The sequence below is a fragment of the Nyctereutes procyonoides genome, unplaced genomic scaffold, assembly GCF_905146905.1.
Source record: "Nyctereutes procyonoides isolate TBG_1078 unplaced genomic scaffold, NYPRO_anot_genome, whole genome shotgun sequence".
NCBI classification, from domain to species: domain Eukaryota; kingdom Metazoa; phylum Chordata; class Mammalia; order Carnivora; family Canidae; genus Nyctereutes; species Nyctereutes procyonoides.
The window spans coordinates 56,616,646-56,629,156 of NW_026575046.1; the positions used below are offsets into that span (position 1 = coordinate 56,616,646).

At 40.8% G+C, this 12,511-nt stretch overlaps 1 protein-coding gene across 1 annotated transcript in view; it reads right to left on the bottom strand.

The window, feature by feature from the left end:
- Positions 1–1,377: 1,377 nt before the first annotated feature.
- Positions 1,378–12,511, bottom strand: part of NRG3 (neuregulin 3) — a 1,039,102-nt gene continuing 1,027,968 nt past the window's right edge. Inside the window, 3 exon segments of the mRNA XM_055324814.1 lie at positions 1,378–3,481; positions 3,719–3,790; positions 9,001–9,171. Coding sequence (XP_055180789.1) covers positions 2,974–3,481; positions 3,719–3,790; positions 9,001–9,171 — 751 coding nt within the window. The 3' untranslated portion in view covers positions 1,378–2,973.

Below are 12,511 nucleotides of genomic sequence, written 5' to 3' on the forward strand. Positions count from 1 at the left end.
CATGAAATTGGTCATATATTTTGAACAGTGTTCCATAGTAACTTAGAATAATATATGCTTTATTAGAATAAAAAGACTAATCAGAAAACGATTCCGAGTAAAAAACTAATGAGTGACATTCATTCTTCAGTAAATAACTAATATGCAACTTACTTAATTACAAATCTCCAAATATCTATTCACATAATAAAGACAAGGAAAATGAAGCAAAACCAAAGGCGTTTTATAGAAATAAGCACCTCTCTGTAGGCACACGAGCTTGAAGGACAAAGTACCGATGGTTCCAGGTGTTTGCCATGTTAGATCAACTTGGAAAGTTTTGATGCTATCAGCACTTGTCAGCTGGTGCCCAAAGATGTGCATTTTGAGCTTGGGCCCTTTTCAGAGGAGAGCTTCATATTCCAAGAGGACACAAATGACCACTGAACTAACCATTAATATCTGTTCTGTATGGAAGATTTTGTCTTGTTTATCAATTAGGAAGTAACTATATCTCTCAACTTGACATCAGACTGTCGGTGGATATGCCCAATTCATGCTCTTCAGGATAAACAAGGGTGTTTATAATCACATAATATATGGCTCTACTTTATTTTAAAAAATAGGGGTTGCATCAGGACTCAAGTTTGACGATATTCAATTTTTCAGAGTAACTAATATATTAAAATAACTGCTGCGATCACCTAATTATCACCTCCTAATTAGGTGAAATCTGTATGAATCCTTTCGATATGCAACAGGCAACCTTTTGGTGAAAAACCCAAGAAGCAAGGTTGAGTTCAATGGCCTGATGAGGCCTTCCAGTTACTGTCTGGTAACAGTGATAAATTTCAACACGATAACATAATCGGATATGCAACTTCTGGGGGTCTTATATCCTTGTCCATGAAGACCATCTTTCTGAAATATTCCCAAAGATACAATATTTTTAAATGGGAGCCTAGATGGTCTAGAAATCAAAAATTTGTGATAATCTTTTAAGAGTCTAACAACATTACCTCTGTATTCAAAGTAATGCAAGAGTAATAGGACAATTAATGAATACCAAAAACCTTTTGTTAAATATAAAATGCATTTCTACTAAAGTGTTTTCAACATCGGAGACCTTGAAGTGCCACTACACAGTGCGATAAGAACACAATGTTTTCCTCCCCCTGCATGACGTTATGTCTATTGTTAAAGAATGTTCTCGAAAAGCAATTTACAATGTATTTTCAACAGAAACAACTTAGCCTCAAATAAGAATTGTATATATTCAATATTTGATTCAGAAATGGTTACATTCCCTTTCAACGTAATGTGAATCTTCCACAAGGAAATTTTAACCAAAGTCTTCCCGGACTGCAGTAAAAGAAATCTTTTATATACTTTCAAATACTGTGCCTTTTTATTTAAAACAGTGTAAACATAACAACTCAACACCACCAATAATTGGAAAAAGACTGGTTATGTGAACACTAATTTCCTTGAATGCCCCATGAAAATAAGGGTAAATAAAACAGACAAATCTTCAGGAGAAGTTTCAGTTCACCTTAGCAGTGGTAAAAATATTGCTTTATTCCAAATGAACATACAACACAATTTACTGTTCTTTTGGGGGCTTCCTGTGAACTGAAAAGTCTGGGCTTTGTGATTTCAACAATTTATTCTTTCCATTATTAACCACAGAAGCTAATGTCTTGGTCCACAAATAGTAGACTTGCTACAAAATAAATAGTCAAGAGGATGACGAGAAAGCAAAGGGTAACTGTCAATTTGATAATTGGCTTGTGTAAATAACTGAAGTACGCGTGATTCAAATTAAACACACATCCTCAACTCGCCTTGTGATACTGATACCATTAATGAGCCAATAGTTTTCCTCTCAAAAGTATTCACACCAGAAAATTATCTTGACATAGTCAAGAATTTTATAGGACCCCGCCATGCAAGTGACCTTGGTTTAAGAACTGACTAACTGAACTTTATACTTAATGGATAAATTTAAAGTGAACAGATCTGAGAGGGAAATTTTTTTTCTGAATATTAAATTCCCTGATGTTCCAGAACAAATTTTAGCAAGCTTAATATGCACACACATGCACACACATACACACAATGAACACATGTGCATACAGCATACCTATGCTCAAGTGAGCAAGCCCATACAGACGCACGTTTGTGCGCGCACGCACACGCGCGCACACACACACACACACACACACACAGGCACGCACACATCGAGAGGTGCTCCTTTGGAGCCCCTACACAATCTCAAAGAAAAACACTTCTATTCGCATGATTTTAGTGACACGACATGGTGATTTTTTTTTCTCATCTCTTTTTCTATAATAATTTCTTTTGCACCTCCCTCTGAGATTCTGTGCCTTCAAATTTCAGAGGAAGCTGGCACATAAGAGTAGCTAAGATTGCCCCCAATTACTCTTCCGATCTCCTGTCCTCCCCCTTCCAGAGTCTCTGTGCCGTTCTTCAAAAATGAAATAGAAAACACTACGTTGGTTGACATGACATAACCTGTGATGAGGCTGTCGAGTGAATAGAAATTCAGGGGTTGGGACCGGCGAGCCCAGTGGCCAAGGGCCACCAGGTCACTGGCACGTCCACCCTCAGGATACAGCTTATCTCTTGGAAACCGGGTAACCAGTGCTTTTTTATGATGACACTGGTGCGGTGGGGCTGAGGGTCCGAATCACCCACATCTACTAAGGGCCAAAGAGGCCAGTGTTGGGACTAAGTGAAATTGTAATCAGAATTCTACCCAAAAGCTTTAGTTGCAAGCTTTATCCCTCCTGAAACGTTTCTTTCCCTTTAAAAAAATATTTTGTTAAAAAACAGTATGATATGAGGGCGATAGACTATTTGGTTTCTTCTAAGTAGATGCTCTTAAATTAATGCATATAAATAATTTGTATTTAATTTCCCCTCTTTTCCTGTTGAGCAAAGCATAGAATGCACACATTCCTCCATCTCAAGTCACTTGGTCAATGCGGAGTCTCTTTGTATTTCATTTCTTAAGACAAATTGTGCCTCTCGTTCTGATTTGGCCGTGGGACTCAGGGGGAGAAAGGCTGTGTTTTCACTTGCACTGTCCTCGGTTTCTACGCTGGCCAGTTCATAGTCCTCTGACCGCCTGGCATCAGTCAGAATTCGGATCTGCTCCTGGACAGTTTCTAGCAATATTTTCACTTCTTGTTGTTCTGCTATAAGACAATCGCCGACTGGAATACTCACATTGACAATATCAGCAGAGTAGGAGTTTTTGTACCATTTGATGCTTTTGACTTCAGAAATCCCTGGCATTTGCATGCAGGTTTCCTCTAGACCCACCGAAGGGATGATGGGCACGGAACTGGCCCTCGTGGAGGAGTATCCCATCAGGTCCTTTTGATCCAAGCTATTAAAATAGGAACTTGTCTCTCTTGAAGGCAGTTGCATATTTATGGATGCGTTTTGTTGGGTTTTTAAACCACCGGAAGAGTACCTACAAAAGAAACACAGTGTTAACATATTTCTGCTGTGCTTCTCCCGAGCAATAGTCAGTCAACAAAGCACTTCCACATGCACCATCTCACTGAATTCTCACAGCAACCCCATGAGACGGATAATACGCTCCCAGTTAAACAGAGAAGTAAACTGAAGCTCAGAGAGGTGAAGTGACTTGCCCAAGGTCACACAGAAAATAAGTGACAGACTGAGACTCAAACCCAGATCTTCTTACTTGAAGTCCAGGGATCTTTCAACACACCACAGCTGTATAGGCAGGTGGGGTATAGTCTTCCTGACCTCTATCCTAGAATACAAAGTAAATGGGGATTGAGCAGGTAAGTGTGGCCCTTCCGTAGTGACAAACAGGAAACCCATAACGGCATTACTTCATTCCATACATGTGACCACCCTCTCAGCCCGGGGTTTAGTCTGTAGACTCACGGCCACACTCGTTGGGAAGGAAGCCCGACACGAAGCATCAAGGTGCTATCGTCCCCTGAGTTTTTCTGCTTCCCACTGACTTTGGGGGAACCGAATGCAATTTTCATCAGCTCTCTACTCTGTAGAAACCGTCTCGTTGCCAGGCTGCTGGGCCTACAGATGGGAACGGGGGCGCCTACAAGTCCTCCCCAGGAAGGAACACGAAGTGAGGTCCATTGGGGCTCAATCAAGAGGGCAACTTCCCCCAAGTGGTTTCTGGAGCCAAAAAAAAAGGTAGTTTGTTGCTGCACAGCCACCACGGTACCATTCCAAGTCATTGGAACATGCCAAAATCTGGCTAGCCCTCCCACTGCCTGGCCAGCGCTCGTGAATTTCCCAGCATCAGAGGGTGGGACAGGTGTGCTGTGGATTCCTAACAACGTGGTCTGGGGTCTTGAACAGGAGTCTCTATCCTCTCAGTGATCTGTCCTTAATTTGAATGTTTGATTTAAACCATTATAATATAGCACAATCTAAACATATCCACCCTCCATCTAATAGGTCTTCTTCCCCTCATCTTGCATTAGGATGTAAATAACAATCACGTCCATAAATGGAAAGAATACTTGCAATGAACCGTCTTGCATACTAAATAGGAGTCTTTATTTCAAGGACACAATCAGAGCAACTCAGGGGTCTGTCTTTCCACCAGATGGAGAGAAAAGATGAGGCTCACATTTAGGTGTCTTTGTAGCTGTGCTTAGTACAGCATCGGCAGTCAATAAATCCCGATCGAGCGGATGCATGACTATACGAACAAATCTTCAAGGTAAGTGCTCCCTTTACATCCCAGTTAATGTCCATTTCAAACATAATAATAACAGCTGACATTTGCAAAATGTTTTTAAAAAGCATGCTTATGTCTAATTGCCTCATTTAATTTTTTAAAAACCTGTGGCTTATTTATTATTATTACCATGCGGTGGATGAATAAACTACATTAAGGGGCACTCAACTGACTTCTCTCAAATTATACCTTTGGTACGCAGCAGAGGAACAAGTTAATCCCAAATTGTCTTATTGTAATTCTTCCTGTCAAAGCCAGAAAAGAGTGGGCATCCCACGGTGCACTAGAACACCTTTTTAGGGCTGTATAATCTTTTTTACAATTACAATCTAATTGAATAGCTGTGCGCAAGGAAACTCCCTGCGGGATTTTACTCCTTTCACTTAAGTGTGTTCTATGGCTGAAAATCTGACCCTAAAGTTTCTGATCAATGACTTGATTTCAACAAGAAAAAAGGGGGGCAGATATCAGGGCTTTGTGCTCTGTCCTCAGCACCATCCTGTTAGCGTCACTAATATGTATGAAGATACAGGGTGTCTGTTTATCATGTTCCCCAATGGCACAGAGCCAAAAAATATAAATGGGTTAAAATTGTATTCCACATGGATCAGTGGAAAGACTCTAACAGGTTGAATGAAATGTGATGGTGACAAGTGCACAGTCTTACACATGCCTCTAAACATTCCTTATGAAACTGTTGGGTAAAGGTGTAAATATCTCAGAAGACTTAATAAATTGTAGCTTCGTGATGACAGTGGATGACCAGGAAGTAATCACAGGCAATTCAAACCAAACCTGGGGCAGTCTTCTGAATTGTGGACTTGAGTGATAAAGAGGAATTTCAATCAACTTATGTGTCACCTTGACAGGTATGGGACACATGGCTGACAGGAACTCAAATCCAGAATGTCACCTGAACATGGAAATGCACCTCAAACAATTATCACTCTCCAAAATGTGACTTTGTTTTATATCAGACATGATTTTTAAGTCTCACTGCCATTACAAGGACTGGAATCTTAGACAAATGGAAGCCTCACTTAAATGTTTCGTTAATTAAAACAGCCAGGTGGGAATACTGACCTAGGGGGTTTCCTCTGGGGAGGAACTGCAGTAATGCCTCTGTGCGATTCAACCAGAGTCCTCTCTTCCTTCACAGAGTTGCTGTGAGGGTCCCAACCCTGGTATTTAAGTAGAAGCTACTACATCCTATTCTCCAGAAATTTAAGCGAGTGCTAAATTTCTAATGTGGTTCTGGATTCAAAGCCACTTCAGAGTTCTGTGTCCCCTTAAGAGTCACTGACTCACAAGTTTGATGCTCGAACTTGTCATTTGTTGACTATAAAACACCCGTTTGAGTTGCCCTTCCTCTGATTTCTCACCAAAGAAATCACTGGTGCATTTCATTTGAGAACTATGGGAGCCAAAACATCCTTCTCAAGATGAGAAATTCCAACAGTTAAGGCACTTGGTTTGGTGCCCAGCGATTAAGGGGTCAGGCCAAGGAATTTGTCGTGTTTCTGCAGCCTCAGCTCCTGGTGTTGCACAGCATTGGAATCAACTGACTAAACAAGAAATCCATTTGTTCCTGGGAGCCATACCCTTAGTGATTCCATTTATATATCATCATCCACAAATGTGATTTTCCTCACATTTCTTTCCTAGCTTAGTGGTTCCTTATCCAGAAAGGCTAGTATTCAATCTCAGTTCTTTTACTTGGGCTATGCCACCTTAGGTTAGCCACTTCAACTCTGCTATCCTTAGTGTAGTCATTTTTAAAATTCCTCAAGGATCCCTTAAGTCTAGCTAAGTGAGGTAGGTGTTCAGTACAGTTCGGATCCCATCTATGTTGAAGGTGGCAGTCGACTTCTGTGATCCCATCTCTTTGTGTCTAGCATATGAATACGTTGGTTTGGTTTGCCTGACAAAACCTAGTTCAGAGCTCCGTAAGCCTGTGGTTGTCCCAGGCCCATCGATCCGGGATAAGGCTCCTGAAGAATCTCCTCTGCGCCTCATTCTTTCATCAGACCTCCCTACGATACGTGCTGGGTTCAAGCCGGGCTGAAGTAAGTGCTAAGGAGGGAAGTCATATACACCAGGAACCTAACTAGCAGACAGCGCCCACACGCTTGATAAACAAGCAGCAGATGCCTGATAGCTCTGGTAAATTCATTCACTCCCCCTCCGGGCTAGGGCCAGATTTGAAGAGGGCCTTTAGCTGAGAAATTCTATTACCAATCCCATTTCTAGTCCGGAGAGACGGTCAGTCCCCCAGGAGTGGAAAATAGCTGTTTTCAAGAACTGAGAATGAGATTGCTCCCCAAGATTCATTGTGCTGAGCACACAGTGACTTAGAGTCACCATTTATCAACATCGGATGCATATCACACACAGGAAAATACATGTGGCCGGCCAGCTGGAGAGAATATTCCAAACTCTATGATGATTGAATCAAAACAAAACCACTATGCAGACAGTAAGTGTAAGTCTCCCAGGAGGTAAAAGACAAAGCAGTGCCTGAACATGCATGGAAATCTCTGAGCCTCTGAAGATCCATGTACGTGTGGTTCAAGCCTATGCCAGGCATGCGCTCAGAGCAATCCTCTACCTGGGACATCGGGGATAAGCTCCATAACGGTGACCAATGACAAGAGAGCATGGGCTGGGTTCTCTCCCCACTCACAGAATCTCTGAACTTGATTTCTCCTCACTCATTCTCACCCATATATATATTCCTAAGTAACAGACATTATTAGTGATTTAAGAATCACGGTCAATGCTTAGTGATTTAAGAGGAAAGTCATTATGAAACATGATTAATTATAATTTGGGGCTAAATGCAAGCCCCTTTTCTAGATATAAGGCAAAGAGAAGTGCAAACTGCTTCTTGATTTGCATTATGTGTTTTGGAGAACTTGGCTGTTATGTTGAATTTGCAAACTGTCACCCCAGGTCTGTACCAAAGGTATTTTACACTCCTTTTGGAATTGCTTCAAAATTACAAATGTCTTTCTAACAAAATCTACTGCTGAGTTTTGTCAGAGGAGGAGGCACTGCTGTAAATATATCTTACCAAGAAGAAACGGGAAAGGTAAGGCTCTGAGATAGACGTCTCCTATCTGCTTTGGCCCTCAGTTTGGTACAGTCTGGAAGGATCATCCAGGCCAAAGCAGCATAGGAACTGGGCCCGCCTTATCCAGAGTGATAAAAAAGCAGATGCAACAAGAACCTTGCTTGGATGAAGGACCTGATTTTGGAAATTTCTGGAGTAAACCTTGACCGCATTGCTTTTGAAATTAATAGTTCTCTGACAGTTCCTGTGACAATAGTTCCTGGGACAGTAAACAGTTCCTCCAGACTACTTCTCTGCTTACTACGTGTCAGGTACAAGCCTGTATAAATACAATTTATTTTATAATTTTTAAAAATCTGCCCAACAACCCTTAGGAAGGTGGTATTATTTTGCCTAATTTACACATGAGAAAATTTAAGTTCAGAAGATAAAATTTTTTCAAAGATGAGATTTAAAATCCAGTCCACTGAAGTAAGGGCTACCATGTTTGACTGGCCAATTTATGCCAATTAGGTGAATGGGGGCTAAAATTCATCTTACTCCACTCACTATGCCATGGGGCCCAGGAGGGTCTGTGTCTGGTGGGAGGAAAGTCCTGCAAGAATGAACGGCAGCCCTGGTGTCCAAAGCCCATCTTTCCACCCCTACACCATAAATGAACCTGAAGATCTGAGTTCAGCAAGTTGTACTTTGACAATATGCTGTCAACATTGACTAGACATGTTCAAGAACACCCAGGACAGAAGCAGATACTATATATAAATACATTACAGGTTACTGTGGAGGGTATTGCCCACAATGTTGATTAGAAAATTGAGTAATTTTCTTTTCAAACCCAAGAATGAAGGAATACATTAGTCCTCTTAAGAAACTAAAAAAAAAAAAAAAAGACAAATTCCCAGTAGCTTTAACAACCATATAACATACTGCCTAGATAACAGTACACACTTACTTACTCTCTAGTGTTATTTTTCTAATATTTCCATAATGCCTATTTTCATTATCTCCATTCTTTTAAGTTAGTCTACCTTTTGTGGAACAGAGATGGAAGTAAGCATAAACAGACTATTAATGGCAAAAATCAATGAACAAAACCCCCACGAACATTACAACTCAATTTAAACTTGGAGCATTAATGACACCCTCCCTAAATTCCATCGCTTTTAAGACCTACCCTTGACAAGGTATTGTATCCTGGTCTGGGATCCTGGATTCCTCAAGTTGCTGATACGCTGGTCCCACGATGCCACCCAGCCTACTTCGGGGCGAGGGGGGTGTTCTCCTGAAGGTATTCCTATGGAGCATACCACTCCTTTGCCCTGGGCTGCAGCAAGAGGAGAGACTCCTGCTGGGATGAAAGAAAACCAACAGATTGATCCTAGCAAGAACCTTATATGTGGCTGCTCACACTTCAAACACTGCCTTTTCACTCCAGATACTGAACGTTCTAGGTTGGGCCCTCCATCCCTAACCGTAGAATAGCTGCTTGGAGGAGACCAGAAGTTGTCGAATCCATTCACCTTTGCAGGCAGGTACTGAGACCGAGAAGTTGCCATGTTTCTGGCTCTCTCTCTAGTTTGGAGCACAATGGACTGAAACCATCGCAGCTTCCCAGCCAAAGATAAGAAGTGGGCTTAAGGATTCCCAAGTTCCTGATTCCCTGTGACCCTTATCTTTCAGGATAGAGGAGTTATCTCTCTAATAAAAATTTTAAAAATAGCTTTGTTATTAGACACTGATAAAAACTAAACACAGAAACTCTGAAGAGATTCGTGGCAGAAGAGTTCACGTATGTTAGCGTAGAATAAATAAACCTCATTTGAGTTGGCGTTCTCTCCTTAACACAGGTGCTAAATTCTCAGTTCACTATCTCAAACTTTCATCAGCTTTGAGAAACTACATAGGTTTCCATTTGAATTTACTTTTCATAAACATCTGATTGCATATTTTATTTGACTCAAACATCCAAATACCCAAATAACCGTATGTTTTCAGATGCCATCAGAGGGCAAAAGGCATAAATGGGATATATCTGAGTTGAGATTGGGATTCCTACATAGAATATGCTAAGCCAAAGGGCTAGATGATAATAATTAGTTGCTAATTTGACCTGTTAACTATTCCATACCCATTTCCATCTCCACCCCACTGAATGTACCCTACAGCCATGGGGACCAGTAAGGAGAACTCTGTTCTTACGTAGACCTTCCATGGGATGCAGGTTTAAGTGACCAAACTTGCCCTGCAGTGTTCAGATAACAGGTGAAGTTAGAATCTTTTGCTTTGTTCTCCCTTAACTCTAAAAATACCAATGAAGCCATACAGCGAAAGAGGAAAAACATTTTCAGAATTTCAGCAGACCTACCAGGTTCTAAAGGGACCAGTCTCCCAAAGTAATTGTACCCACATCACTACATTATTTGGAGTTCAGTAACTTTCTCCCTGGCAACATTACTGTTATTTCTGCTTAGTAGATATAAAACAAAACATCTCAAATATTATTTAAGATCAGAGTTTGAGAACCTGACATTTGCATGTCAGTAGACACGTTCCTGGTTTGGGCAAAGTGAACGATCACATTTTACCTTCTTCGAGCCAACATTAACTTCCTGAGTTTGTGCAAACACTAGGTCATATGCTGCAATATTATACCTTTTTCTTTATCATAATGTTTCCCGTATGTTGACAACATGCGACCTCTAGTTAGGTCACCAAGGCAACAAGTTCAAAGAGTTCTAACAGCTATTCCCGCCCCCCTCCCTTCTAGCTTCTATCTGTATTATTTAGGAGCTATTATGGAGTCTGTGGGGGGTACTCAGGCTTAGAATTAGCTGCATGTGGGGGTGCATCTCAGGTCTGTACATTACTAACAGCATGACACTGGGGGAAGTATTTCTATCAGTCAGAGTCCTGAAGGGAAAGAGATGGTATTCTAATTTGGGTCACTGGGAAGATTATACTATTTACAAAGGTGTCTTCAGTGTTTGAGGGGAAAAAAAAAGTCAGCATGGGGCACTACTGTATGTCAGGGTAAGTAACAATAGGGAGCTGCTTCTATCCCTGTATCTGAAGGGACAAGGGGAGGGGGAAGCTACTAGAATGGAGAGAGAAGGGGAGTTGTAAGGAAAGGACCACTGTCAGGCACCGTGGCCCCAGGAAGAAGGATGAGGGACACAGCTGAGGCAAGCAGGGAGGGAGGGGGCAGACAGGCCAGGACTTCAGTCTCCTCCCAGCCTTCCATCTCCTGCCCGTGCCTTGTACTGACAGCAGAAAAGAGAGAGCCTTCTTCTCTTTCAGTGCACAGGGCAAGGCAGAAAAAAGGTAAAGACTAAATATGAGTAGGAGGGGTGCCAAAGAAAAGTCTTGGCATCATGGTTAAGTATTTTCATAGGACGGCTATGGGGCTAAAAGAGAGAAATTATGCATGGAGCTTGGCACGTAGTAGGGTTGCCCTGGTTCCTCCGCTACACCTGACAACTCAAAGGCTCCAGGTAATCACTGACAACCCTGGTCTTATTTCACTCTAAAAACCCCACATATGTGCTGTCTGTAGGAGAGTTATGTTGCTAAAATGTAATGTAATAAGTGTGACGTAGTAGATTTTTCTTTAAAAAGAAAGAGGATTTTTCCCCCCTTTGAACTACACATGAGAAATAATGGCTTTGAATTCATAGCTTTGTTATAATGAGTTATCCAAATAAGTCATGTTTGCAGTGCACAAAGAGAAATTAATTATTCATAGCTGGCCAAACTGTCACAACCACAAAAGCTTCCAGGATGAACTAGTGACCTATCTTAAAAAACAAAACAAAACAGTTCTGTGCCTATTGATCAATCAACTATTCAAGCCTTCTAACCCAGTGGCATTCGGGAAGTTATGGAGCAGTTTGCAGGATATATAAATCAGTGACCAGGTTATCAATCATGAAAACATTTAAGTCTACTGCATGTTTTACAAAACAAAAGCTATGATATATTAAACTATAATTTACAAAGTTCTAAAAGTGCTTTGTAAATCAACCCTTGCCTATCTATCGGGACACAATGTATGCCAACTAATACTGTATTGTCATTGAACCAAACAGAAAGGCAGATCTCTTAAAGACGCCCTTATTTAATTTGTGAGTGGTTCCTGGAAACCCAGTTGAAGCCAAGATTAAGACAGGGGTACGTCAACCAACTAGGAGTAGTAGGGTATTTGCAGCTTAAATACATTAGAAACTGCAATTCTTTTTTTATTTTTGACTTTAAGATATTGATGGCATAATATAGTCCTAGGGTAACATTATACAGAATTATTTTGACTGACTGGATGGGACACCACCTCAACATGTGTTACAATCAGCAGGAGAAAATGTGGTTTTGGAGAAAATATCCGTCTTATAAAAGGCTATTAATCTTAGACGTATTTTCCTAATTAAATAACTTCCATTAGATCCAGGAACTAAAATGCTTTCTTAACAGGGAAATATCTGTAAATGCCTCAATTGATATAAACCAAAGCTTATAGTTCATAACTAAAGCAAGAATCCAATAGCCAAACATATTTCAATTCCAAGTTGGAAATATTTAAACCTATTAAAAAATACTTAACAAATTTTTGGTATCTCAGTCTCTACTCACGTAGAATGTGAAAAAAAAAATCATCCAATAATGAGGTTTAGTATTGAGACAGACTGAAAAGC